General features: G+C 41.9%; 1 protein-coding gene across 1 annotated transcript; it reads right to left on the bottom strand.

Moving 5' to 3' along the window:
- Positions 1–12,192: 12,192 nt before the first annotated feature.
- On the bottom strand, positions 12,193–13,023 carry LOC120987851 (olfactory receptor 1019-like). Its single transcript, XM_040415914.1, has one exon. It carries the CDS (start codon positions 13,021–13,023, stop codon positions 12,193–12,195), a length of 831 nt encoding a protein of 276 aa, XP_040271848.1.
- Between the last annotated feature and the right edge of the window lie 1,221 nt (positions 13,024–14,244).

The raw sequence follows: 14,244 nt of genomic DNA on the forward strand, positions 1-14,244 counted from the left end.
ATATTACAGATAGTTAGTAGGAGATAGTCTGTGTAGGTTAGATAGTGATATAGTGTAGCTGATAGGTTCCAGTGCAGGGTGTTGGGTAGTGTGATAGGAAGTACTGTGCTGTGATAGGGATTAGTGTACATACAGTACATGCTACAGACCTAGTGCTGTGATGTCACAAAAATACTTAGTGTACCAATCAGTAATATCTACTCAGACCTGATAAAAGTTTCATGTTATGCGCCAAAATAATGAGCATCATTAGTGCCGATTTGCGCAATCGCAAATATATTGGAGCACTCTATCTGCATATAAAGCCATTGTTCTGCCATTCATCCGAAGTGTAAACAAAAACGGTTCTGTAATGTAAAATTACTTACAGCGATCCTCAGTCACAAAAGTTGCTGACAACCATTTTCTCCAGTCTCAGGAAACTTCTAGCAGCTTGACAAATGTAGCAAAAGTGAACCACGCCTGTATTGCGTGCGCAATACGCGCATATTACATTGCCGATTTTCGAAATCAAGAAAATAATGACTGGAGATCACGAATTCTAGAATTTGCAAATTTATGCTGAAAATTTGAGGCCAAAAATTCACGAAATATCGCGAAAACGAATATTGCCTATGCTGCTCATCAGTATCAAATGTTAAAAATAGACTCCAATGGTATGAATGGTGGTATTAGCGCGTTTTGGTTATACAACCTCCATTCATACCATCGGAGCCTACTTTCAATGTTTGGACAATAAAGGATTGAGTACTGGATTATATCTTGAAGAAAAATGACAAAAAAAAAACTTGAAAAATTTGAAAATCGTTCAAAGTAATGCAACTTCAAAGGTGAAACTAACATATGAGATAGACTCATTACATGCAAAGCGAGATATTTCAAGCCTTTATTTGTTATAATTTGGATGATTACGGCTTACAGCTTATGAAACCCCAAAGTCTCAATTTTGAGGTACCCTTGCTCAGGGGGTATGGATTAATTAGCTGAATAGAGTGTCACACTTTGAGCCTAGAATATTGAACCTTTTCAAAAAATTCTAATTTTAAGATGCATTCATGCAATTCCTTTTAAGTTGCATTACTGAAATAAATGGACTTTTGCAAGATATTAAAATTTTTCAAGTTTCACCTGTACATGGTTTAGTCTTTGTTAAATGTGTGGTATCATCATGTTACTTTCAAAGCTCCCTAAGCATTGGAATAGGATTTGAAATGATCACCAAATAACTGGACATCACTTATTCTACCAAAAAATTTAGACTAGAACCTTCAGAATCACAGGTGCATATCCATGAAGCAAACATGATTATAAAAAAGAAAATGGCTGCACACCGTTATACATGCAAACAATAGAGCTAAAAAATGGGGGTCATTCTAGATAAAAGTGGTATAATACAGACTATAAGTGAGTCAACAGAAGCTCTTAGCGCACACGTTTGATCAAATATGTGTGTTCTGAAGGTTCTAGTTTAAATTTTTTTGCAGAATAATTGAGGGTAGCGCCTCTTTTAGACTGAACACGCCCATCTACCTGGGACTTCTGAGCAGAGTACATATGTAGCTGGTTTCTACACTACCCTGAATATTGTAGGCTTAGGTAAGTCCAAAGAGAGGCAGTATACTAGTGTTAGAGACTCATCTGCGGAAGCCACCTTGACGCCTGGTAGATGGGCCTGACACATGTTTGAGCAAATATGTGCGCTAAGAGCTTCCGTTGACTCACTTATAGTCGGTATTGTGCCACTTTTATTTAGAATGACCCCCATTTCTTAGCTCTATTGTTTGTATGTATAATGGCGTGCAGCCATTTTCTTTTTTATAATTATGGACATCACTTATGTCACTATCCAGAAGATCATCCACAAGTGGAAAACGGCTGTCAACTTGCCAAGGTCAGGAAAAGCAAGTTCACCAGAGTGATTAAGAAGCTCAGAATTTAGTCACTCGCAAGGAGGTCTAACCTCTATTGATGTCATAGTGCACAGTTATTATTAGAAAGATGTTATGCATATTACATCTATACAGGAGGAAAACCTAAGGGGACGTTCACACAGTGACCTTTTGAGCAAAATGTTGGCGCTGCAATTTCGCCAAAAACCCGCCGGTGGCCGGGTCCTTTCTGTCTCCCATTCATCTCAATGGGAGACAGTGGTTAGTATTGCAGAGCGTTACGTTATACAGATGTAGCAGTGCTGAATTTGTCATTGAATTGCAGCTGCAGTGCACAGTGCTAGATGTTGAGTAATAATGCTGTGAACCTGCAGTCCTATGTAAAATCACGACTAATAGATTGATCTAACATGATGACCTGTGAAAAGAGTTTGTGCAGCAAAGGATATGGAGCTTTAAAAAGAGAAATAAATTCAGCCTGCTACATCGACAGTCCTATGAAGGTATCGGAAGGGAATTTGAACGGTTTTGTTTGCTCGATTATGTTTACTTACCATCGTATGGTCATAGGAAGTGTCCACCCTTGATCTGGCAAGCTTAGACAATATTGACTCAGATGACCATTCATCTACCGGGCAGAGTGGGCTCTGATGAGATCACCTTAAAATGCACAAGATGACAAACTCAACTTCATAGCCTCATTAGCCCTAGAGAGAACTGATTTTATAATAAATTTCTATTAGTCTCATTGCCAAGGCTGGGTTAGGGTTGTGGCCCAAAGAGGACCAACTTGGCTCCTGCATGTGATCTTTAACCTAGGCATATACAGTACCCCAAGCTAGTATCTGCTGACATTGGGAATCAATTACCTTTGCATTACGTCCACAGATCACATCGTTATACTGAAAGAGGATTCATCAGAGTATGTAGGCAGGGACAGTCATTAGAAGGACTGCGGCTCGCCTCTGGATGATGGGCGATATTTATGAGACGTGGATGATAGATTCCATTTATAAGATCTAACTCCCTAGTGGCTGAGTTTTCAGGTTACAGTTGTCCTCTAGAGACACATCTCTTATCTCTCTGGCAGTATTATTACTATGTGTCATAATAAATATACATAGTTTTACAACCAGGAGAAATATTAACCTCTTAAGGACTGAGTCATAAATTAATATCACCAGGAAGTTATTTGAGGCTTTTGTTTTTATTTAATTTTTATTATTAGGTGTCATGCTTGGGTGAATGTAGGAGGTTTTCTGGGAGAATATGTATGGCTTATCATCAGGATGGGTCATCACTATAAGATTGGCATGGGGTCCGACTCATGGCACACCCATCAATTGTGAGCACAGCAGCCTCCTCACAGTGTTCCAAGTGCAGCGAGCCCCTGAAAAGCCAATGCAGAGGATGGGAGAGGTTTACTCCCTCAGGCAGTAATTCCCTGGGGATCGGTTAGATGGAAAGGTGGTTTGTAGAACTGGGACAGAAGTCTCTCTTCACTTAGTGCAGAAGGTAACTTGCAGCACATCCAGCAGCAGTAAGTACAAAGTGCAGTTTCTGGGACCAGATGAGTAGTTATAGTGGCTGGTTGTGTGGCAACTTAATGGCACTTGCTGGAACCTGTGGATATAGGTGTTCGACTGTGAGATACAGGCTTGAAGTTAGCATAGCCTTGTGGTTATCCTAGGTGATGGGTGTTTGAGCTGTTTTCCCTCATCGGCAGCAGGGTCTGTGAAGCTGAATGATGGTAGTCACTCTGCTGACCGTATCCGCTGTAACTTTTGGGAAAGCGGTATCTTTTTTAAAAAAAAGTTTATTTATTCAATTTTATCCTTTACAACACCAAGTTGATATCAAATAAATACAATACCAGATCCGAATGCAACCATCTGTACATATTCTGCTGACATAACAGATATATTAAGTTATATATCACTTTGAACAGAAAGAGAAAGACAAATCCAATACATAATACATAGTCTGTACTTTTATACTAAGGTGAGCTCACGCCCTGTTCCTTTCCGCATTGCATTGAACTCGGATCTCCCACTGTCTGTCCGGACTAATCAACCGTACTGCCCCCCATGAGGTAGTCTCGGTGGATGTCGCCAATGATCGCCCCAGTCCCTCCCCTCCTCCCTCGCTCTGCCTCCTCCCCGGGCAGCAACGGCGCTCATATAGCTCCCGCTGTATATGCCTCGTATCTCTCAATCTTTGCCAGAAGGCTCCTCTATTCCCTGATGCTGGGTGCTCTGTTTGCTCCCCACTCTCTTGCAATACTAACTCTTGCCGCCATAAGGACTCTTATCCAGATCCTTTTTTTCCCTTTTTCCCTCATTGATGGCGGAAAACACCCCAGGACGACAACTTCCTGTTTATATGGAAGGGATATTAAGGACTCTGCACTTAAAAAATCAAAGACCTCTCGCCAGTAGATTTGCATACTTGGGCAAGTCCATATCATATGAATATAGTCGGCGGACTCCTCTTGACATTTCCAACATTTTGATTCTCATTCTTTGTAGATCTTACTAAGCAATATTGCAGTCAAGACTGACTTTATCCACTGAACCTGAGAGGCCAGATAATATCCCTGAAAGAAAGGGACCGATAGTCCTCCATCCTCTTCCACTAACCAGAGATGTTTTTGCTTAATTTTTACCCTTTTTCTTCCCCAGATTAAATCATTCAGCAGTCGTTCCAAATGGTTGAAAAACCGATCCTCTATCCAAACAGGACAGGCCGCCAAAATATACAGAATCTGGGGAAGCAAAACCATCTTTATTAATGCAATTCTGTCCGCCTGTCCAATAGGTAACTTATGCCAAACATCAATTTTACTTTTACATCTAGTCCACAGGGGGGTGATGTTTAATCTCACAAAATCTAGTATGCTGGCGCTTAACTTTATGCACAGATATTCCATAGATTCCGTGGTTTTTAGTACCCTAATTCCTAAGGAATTCGGTAGGTTTTCCTGATCTAATGGTAGCAATACTGATTTTGCCCAGTCGATTTTATATCCCGAGATATCCCTAAATATATTTATTAGTTCCATAAGATAAGGGAGCTGTAGTGTTGGGTTCTAAAGGAAGATCAGAATTTCGTCTGCGCACATACTTATCTTATCAGAGGTCCCCTTCATACCAAAACTGGAGATCAAATTTTAGCTGCCAGTGGTTCTTTAAATAAAGCGAACAGTAAAGGGGAAAGGGGACATCCCTGTCTTGTACCTCTATGCAGCTCCATTTGGTCCGACCATACTCCATTGATGTTAATTGTGGCTTTGGGGTGGTTATAAAGAATCTGGACCCATTTGATAAAGTATTTGCCCATATTCATCTTGTACTGTACATTACTTTCCAGAGATATTCCTACTCCACCCTGTCAAATGCCTTCTCAGCATCTAATGACAGGATGGAGCGGGAGCCACCCCCATGACCAAGCTGGGTATTCAAAAAAGATCTGTGTATGCTGGATTGTACCAGTCTCTTAGGTATGAATCCAGTCTGGTCAGGGTGGATTAACCTATCAATGACTCCCTTTAGTCTATTAGCAAATACTTTTGCACAGATTTTATAGTCTGTATTCAAGAGGGAGATCGGGCGATACGCACCGGTCTCTCTCTCATCCTTACCCTTTTTTAAAATAAGAGTGATCACTGCTTCAGATAGAGATGCAGGTAGCTGACCTGTCTGATTGGAATAATTTAAAACCTGTAATAACATTGGCAGGATTATATCTCCATATTGGCGATAAATTTCAAACTGGAGCCCGTCGGTCCCTGGGGAAGAATTTCCCTGAATAGTTCCGACAGCCTCAAATACTTCCTTTAGATCTATATGTCGATTTAATATTTTAAAGTCCTGCTCTGTTAATTTAGGGAGGTTGATATTCTCCAGGAACTTTTCAATATCTCCATCCTGCTGGTTTTTGTTTTTTGTATATAGAATATTATAGTACTTAACAAATTCTCGCTCAATCTCCTCCGGGCGCGTGACTATCTCTCCATTTCCCAATTTGATATTTTTTATTCTGTTAATGTTTTTTTGGTTTTGGATCAAAGATGACAAGAGGTTTCCTGGCTTCCCTGCTTGAGAAAAATATTTAGCTCCTGTAAAAAAGACCCTGTGTTGTGCTTTTTCATATAAGTAATTTTTATACTCCAACCTAGCTTCCTCAAAAGGCGACTGTGCAGTAGTGTTATTGTTAAGAAGCTCTCCCTGTAAGTGCTGAACCCTTTTTTTCAGAGCTAGTTCTTTTGCTGCATATTGTTTTTCCCGCTAATTTTTGCTATATAACGCTTTAAAAGAGTCCCATACTATATGCATGGGTGCAGACAGGGCGTTCAATAACCAAAATTCCCGGATCTCCCTTATGATGTTTTCTTGGTCATTAACTAACTTAATCTAATGGGGATTTAATCTAAAATTCCTTGTTTTCTTATTAACATTCCCCATTTTTATCGTGATAACCATTGGGGAATGGTCAGATATCGTATGTATTTTATTTTTGTTACACAGTCTAGAAGATCTGGGTTAGCTAAGGCTAAATCTATTCTGGACATGACTGTGTTCGCCCGACTGAAACAAGAAAATAATTTTTTTTCCCCCATATAGATATCGCCGGATGGCTGTTAGTGCCATTTCCCGGGAGATCCTTCTTAAAGGTGTTGGTTTCACCTTATCTGCTTTGTAGGGACGATAGAGTATCTGTCTCCCTCCAAGTCCATAACGTCATTAAAGTCCCCAGTTACCAGAATCGGGCAACGTGTTCTAGCAGCAATAAATTGTGCCAAAGATGACATAACAGACATAGAGAAGGTAGGAGGAACATAGACAAATGCCAGTATGCATTCAATATATCTAAATAACAATGCAAGAGAACAAATCTACCCTTTTTATCGATTCTTTGGGCAATTGGGGTCTAATCTATAGCACTATGAACATAAACATTGACACCCTGGGAATACGCCGAACAGCAAGCGTGGTAGTCATATTTTGCCCATTTCCTTTTCGCATAATTAATGTTCTCCTCTATAAGATGTGCTTCTACCAGGCATACTATCGCGGGAAGATGTCACGCAACTACATCAAATATGACCATCCGCTTAGCCCTTTCGGCCATTCCACGTATATATTCCATGTCAGTATTCTATTCATGTACTTTCTTGTATAATGGAAAACCCCTCTGGGCCTGCCAAGAAGGCGGGTAGAGAAGGGGGAAAGGAGAGAGAGCGACCCGCGGCGCCCACCGAGACCCCATCTGCCTTACCCAACTTCCCTTTACCCTCCCCTCCAGCACTATCCCCCCCCCCCACTCGACCCTCCCCCCCATCCTCCCTCCCCAACCCCTCTTGGTCAGACAAAACAAACTGTTTGCTAACCTCTTACACTTCGCCCTTCCTACCTCACCTGTCCACCCCCCCAGCCATCACCATTACTTATTACGTTACCTAAAGAATAGGAGCCTATCCCCCTGCCGTCTAGTCATTCCCGTACTTCGTCTGGTTGGTTGAAAAAAAGAGCTTGGTCCTTGTATATTACTCTCATTTTGTAGAAAAGGGAGTATTTGATCTTGGCTGCCGCCATTCTCTTCTTGACCTCTCTAAATTTACAACGCTTGGCCTGTGTTGCCCTCGAATAGTCCGGATATATTTCTATTTCCCTACTGTTATACTCCAAAGGAGGTAAAAGTCTTTTATTTTTCATAATGTTTTCTCTGTCCCGAACATTTATCATTTTGGCCAAGATTGCTCTTGGAGGGCTCCCTATCGGTAGCTGTTTAGTTGGTATCCGGTGAGCCCTTTCCACGGAAAACCCCATAGAGAGTCTATCCACTCCAAGCACTTCTAATTACCATTGCTAAATAAACCCTGTCGGGTCTTCTTTTTCAGACCCTTCAGGGAACCCAACCAGATGCATATTCGCTCTGCGAGATCTATCCTTCATCTCAGTAACTCTTTCCTGTAGTAGGTTCTTCTCAGTTTCTATCACCACAATTCTATTCTTAATCCCATCCATCTCTCTCTTTAGCTCTTTTGTAACTAACTGAAGGTCCTTAACTTTCTCACGTACTTTATTCATCTCATCTTTAATTAAGGAAAGATCAGTTTGAACTGTGGAAATTTTAGCGCATAGGTCTCCCAACGCTTGGTTCGATTGTTGAACCGCGTCCAGGATATCTGTCAGCTTCTGATCCACTATATCTATCCTCTCTTCTGTTACTACGTGCTTATCACTCCTTTCCACTTCTCCGTCACCCATAACCTCTATATTTGATGGATCTATTTGATCTATTTTGTTCTCCCTGTTGCCCTTCTGGTTAGTCCTAGTTTTGTATTGCGGTGACTTCAGGAATTTGTCCATTTTTAAAACTGGGCTACCTCCACTTGCACCAATGGACTTCCTACCTGGGACCTTTGCTGGCATTATATCATAAGGCTTACAGCATTAACACTAATAAAGAAAGAGAAGGGGGAGAAAAAAGAAAGAAAAAAAAAAAGGGAAAAAGGGAGAAAACAAATAACAATTGTCACGCCTACAAACAGATTCCAAAGTGTTATGGCGACAGATTGTATCACATGGCGTAGCAGTCCAGGGTGTAGAGTAAATAATAACGAACAAAGGACTCCTCAGCCAGGGGGGGTTAATAGCCACAATGTTATCTCTCCCCCCCTGCCAATAAATATGCAACAACAAATATCAGTAAACAGAGAAGGGTTTACAGGACAAATGTTAATAAATGTTAGTGGATACTGGTTTTGCTTCTCTTTGATTTCCTGGTAATATATACAGTTAATCAAAGCAGATCAGAACAAAAGTTCATCAGCTAGCAGAGTTTAAGAAGGCTGATATCAACTAGTTTTAGTTGTTTTAGTTGCCAATGCTGACTTTCCGCCTGAAACTCCAGGACGCCGATCTACAAAAACAGTCCATCCCACAGACCACATCTCCAGACATTGCAGAGTGAGCCAGGCAGGGTCTGCGACACAGGTACAACAAACAGCCCGGGTTCACCAGCCGCAGCAGAACCAGACACACATCGGCAGGTGAGCAAGTGTTAGCAGAAATGAATTATGCTTGCTTTGCGGAGTTAATTCATGCAGAGTCAGTTCATAGATCGTGAGACTCACTCCTCAGGCTACTCACGCACTCCAGACCAGCGCAGGCCATCTGTGTCCCCCAAACGGGTAGCGCTCAAGCTGCCACCGGACGCAACTACCAGCACATTAACGCATGCGCTCTCCACGGCGTCTCTGGCATCTGGCCTGGATCAGACCGGAGCAAAGGAGAGCAGAGCCAACGGAGCCAGGGGAGCTCAACAGCCACCAGACAGACCCCACCGCCAGGTCAGTTCAATGTCGACACCGCCAATCAAGGTCCCACCACCGCAAACCACTAGCCGCCCTCCATCTTGACCAGGGCTTGTCATCCAACATCAAGCCGGGGGAAGAACACAGGGAATGCCGATGCTCAGCAGCAGGTACGAATGGTCCAACGCATTAGGCCAGGAGGTGGAAGAGGTGGGAGGGATCGCGGCACGCCTACGTCCTGACCTCATGCCGCTACGCCTCAAATTTGATCAGGGAAAGCTGTGTCTTAACTCTGGCAATCTTCCAGGAGCAAGGATCGTTCTTGCAGGGGAATTGAATATGGCTCCTTGGAGTAGGAGCTCTGGCATCTGCTTCTTTCCTGCAAACTCTTTACTCACAAACTCCTCCTCCTGGCAGGAAGCATACCCAGTCTGGATGGTTTGCCCTGTTTCTGCCAACCATATCTCTTCTGCTGGACTGAATATGCAAAATAACTGTGGAGCCCCAGTTATGGGTCTTCAACACAAAGAAAGCCAGATATCCTTCAAAGGAAGGAAAGCCAAGCACAGGGGTGTCTCCATTACAGAGATCACCAGATCCACATATAAGTGGCCCCTATGTCAAGACCCAGCTCTTTTACAAGCTTTAAGGATGTGACGGGGAAGACCTAAGCCAGTTATCCATCCATCCACAGACAGCTGTCTGTGAGTTGCCCCTCATCATTCTGGAGTAGGATTCTGGCTAACCGGGAGCAATGCCTTGGAGACTACTCAAACAAAACAATAGCTGATTTTAAGGAGACCAGCTAAAGAAAACACAGTGGAGCCTCTTTTAAGAGTTTCGACACAGCAATCCAAAACTCAAAGCTCCCTGGGAAACAGTACTATGCAAAATAACTGTGGAGCCCCAGTTTTGGGTCCTCAACACAGAGCAAGCCAGATATCCTTCAAAGGAAGGAAACCCAAGCTGGACTGAATGGCATAAACATGGTATAACATTACAAACAATTGCACAAGCATGGCATCATACATTGTATAGTGACTGTGCTTGGTATTGCAGCCTAAGTCATTTCACTTGAATGGAACTGGGCTACACACAGTCTTTTCAAACAGCTGATTGGTAGGGATGCCAGGAGTGAGATCCGGACCGTTCAGAGATTGACGACCTATCCTGAGGTTAGGTCATCAATATCTGTATCCCAGAAAGCCCTTTTAATGTATATTAATTTTGTTTGGACTACAGATAATATCAATTTCCTAATTTCTTTTTTTTAATACTGTTTATTAAGTAACAAACAGAGAGGAGGTCCTAACTCTTAAAGATTGGATGGATGGATGGATAGCTAGATATGCAGTGAACCCCTGAGAAGATGGAGGAGAGGATTTGTTACTATTTTCAGTCTTTATAGTCTTGACTCATTGATTGACTACTCCTATTTACTTTACTCTTCTCTATATTCTATGGCGACATCTAGTGGACAAATTTAATTCCTACAGCATGTGCTTTAAATCCTCAGCAGAAGAATCGAGTGTACAATTTCTAAAATCAATATTATGTATTCAGGAGGACCAGGGAATTTGAACTTAGCGCCATAATTAAAATTTTATCTCTTGCCTTGCCTCTCTTTCTTTAAAAAGAACCCGCCACCTCTCCTGACATGTCCACTTTAGTAATAATTTGCATTCCCCATGTAATAACAATTCTGGAGCATCTATTCTTATGACCCTACGTTGTGTTATTCCTGTTAGAGGTTATGGGGGCAGAGTGTCCCTGGACTATGGACTAAGCAGAGTTCCCCCCCCCTCCCAATTGGTAACAACACACTGACAATTTAGTAATTAACTTTGGAACAATAGAGGAAATAATTGTTGGAATAATCGAGGAAAATAAAAGTGGATAGGGGAGTATCAGGGCACAGAGGCATTGCAATAGAGGTACTCCAAGGGCTCAGGTCAGCCCTTTGGTGCTCAAAATTCATAATTTTATAAATAAAAAAACAAATATCTCTACTGCAGTTCACCCTAGAGACAAAAGAAAAATATCATTTTACACAGTGTGATCAACCCTACCAAGCAATATGCCTGGTTTAAAAGGGTTGATCATACTGACATATGCTTATGCTGTTTAAAGGGATGCTGTCACCTCGTTTTAGCTTATAGAGCTGCGGATATGCACGGCTAGATCGCCGCTAGCATGTCCACAATATACCGGTCCCATAGCGCTGTGTCCTTTTATTGAGTTTGAAAAATGATTTTATAGATATGTGAATGAGCCTGTTAAGGAGCCCAAGGGGCTGCACTAACCTTTTGGAGCCCAGCCACGCCCACCTGTGTCCTCCGAATCTCCTTCTTGCTCACAGTTAGATCGCCGTAATATCGCGATGCGCGAGCTCGCGCATGCGCAGTGCCGGCGTAGTGCTCCTTCCCTGTGCTGGCATCAGCCTCAGGGAAGGAACTGTGCATGCGCTAGCTCGTGCATCGCGAGATTACAGCGATCTGACTGTGAGCAAGGAGGAGATTCCTGGATACAGGCGGTGCTGGGTTCCTTCGCAGGGGGCGTGGCTGGGCTCCAAGAAGGTTAGTATCCTTGCCAGGGTCATTTACATATCTCTAAAATCATTTTTCAAACACAATAAAAGGACACAGTGCTATGGGACAGGTATATTGCGGACATGCTAGCGGCGATCTAGCCGTGCATGTCCGCCTCTCTATAAGTTAAAACGAGTTGACAGAATCCCTTTAAGTACTTTTTGGCAAACAAATCAGCATCAGAAAATTGAATATCCCATCAATCTTCCTAAAGAATCAAGTGAGACCTAAAACTTTCCAAGGGTCACTTAAACCTGGCATCAGACTAGGCCGCCAGAGTAACAGTTGGTCCTCAGTGCCCACAGTGGGCTCAGATTTTGCCATAACAATGGACTCTAAAGGTCCCTCAGAAAACAACCCCTTTTGGTGCTGACTTTGGAGCCTTAATTTGATAATGCTAAACTAATGTTGATTGTCTTATAACCGTCCTAAAGGCCCTCATTACATCTTTGTTCCTTAAGCTGTACACCAGAGGATTCAAGGTAGGGATGACAATGGAAAAAAGGACACTTATTAATTTGCGTTGATTCTGTGTAAGTGATGCTCTCGGCATCATATAGAGCGTGAAGATCACTGAATAAAACAGAATGACTGTGATAAGATGAGAGGCACAGGTGGAGAAGGCCTTATGTTTCCCACTCAAAGACTTTATCTTGGAAACAGTATTAATTATAAAGACGTAAGAGACCACAGTGGGCAAAAAGCAGGTGGTTAAGAACAAGGCTCCTTCAAACAATATGATGTTCTGGGTAGAGGCTGTGTTGGTGGAGGAAAGTTCTAGCAATACAGCAATATCACAAAAGAAGTGATTGATGACATTGGAGGAGCAATAGATGTTTCGAGATGTGGTAACAGATATAGGTATAGAGAAAATGAAGCCACCAAGCCAGATGATGAAGGAGGCTAGTCTACAAAATCTCTTGTTGAGAACCATATGATAATGTAAAGGTCTACAGACTGCCACATAACGGTCATAAGACATGACTGTGAGGAGGAAGTACTCAACTGAAGTAAAGGCAACAAAGAAAGTATACTGGATGGTACATTCCAAGTGAGACATAGTGCTAAAGGCCATGATGAAGGCACATATCAACTTTGGAGAAGTGACAGACGTGTAGGTGATGTCTAAGAAGGCCAAGTTACATAAGAAGAAATACATGGGGGTCACCAGTAAAGTGCTAAAAGTTATGAGAGTAATGAGGAAGAGGTTCGCCATCAAAGTGGTCATGTAAGACAAGAAGAAAAACAAAATAAAATAAATCTGAAGAAAAGGAAAATTGGAAAACCCAACAATGATAAAATCAAAATGCATTGTACAATTGTCAGGTGTCATTTCTATGAGTAGATTATGGGCAAATAATGGCTGCTTGTTTCTAATTATTATGATGTTTTGGACAAAACCAACTACTTAGGAAGAGTCATGGTTGCCTGGCGTTTCTTCATTGTCAGTTTGTGATGGTTTCCAATCTGTAAGGTGTGGAATACACAGTAGTAAAGAGAATAGTTAATACATAAGCTAAAGCTAGCTTTAAAGGAGTTGGTCACTTTCTGCCTACTGTTGACCAATGTGTTTGTGAGAAGATTATATGGCTCTTACTGCTATAGTCTTTGTTGAAATCCTGCACCATTTTCTATATTTCATATGGTACGGTCTCTTGTTTACAAAGTCTATTGTGCTGTCCACACAGAGGTCTTGTCCATAAAATGGCTGCTGATGGAGGGCTATGTGACCAGGCAAATCACCTCCATGTGATGTTTCCCCCATTCAAGCACACTGCACCTGCACTAAACTCCCAACAGATCAAGTACAGATGGCAGGTGTAGTGTATTTGAATGGAGGAGACAACACATGGAGGTGACTTGCCTTGTCAAGTGAACTTCCATCAGCCGCCATCTTATGGACAGGACCCCTGTGTGGACAACACATAAGACTTTGTAAACATGGGAGAATACCTTATGAAAGAAAATGGTGCAGAATTTTAACAAAGACTATATTAGTAAGTACCATATAATTATCTCACAAACACATTGGTCAACAGTATCCAGAAAGTTGCCAACCCCTCTAAAGAGCATTTGTAAGCATGCTGAATATAAAAAAATACCTTTCTTTTGTCTGTATGTTAAACAGCTGCATAGAGATCTGTGTTTTTATTCATATGCAAATGAGCACATCAGAGCACCAGGAAGTTGGGCTGAATCCTTGTAGCACTCCTTCTGTAACACCCCTGTGCTTTGTATACTCACCCCTCCCTTTGATTGAGATAACTAAACATCAGCATGCTGAGGTCAAAGGTGTGTTCTAGAGCTGTGTCATAGAATGTACATATCATATACTTCTACTTATTATAGCCTTACCATCTTTAGAAAAGAGATTTTTTTTTACTTAGAAATATAATACACATTACTCGTTTATTCCCAGGCACAATATATGATTACAAAGAAACCAGTA

The sequence above is a fragment of the Bufo bufo genome, chromosome 1, assembly GCF_905171765.1.
Source record: "Bufo bufo chromosome 1, aBufBuf1.1, whole genome shotgun sequence".
Lineage (NCBI taxonomy): Eukaryota > Metazoa > Chordata > Amphibia > Anura > Bufonidae > Bufo > Bufo bufo.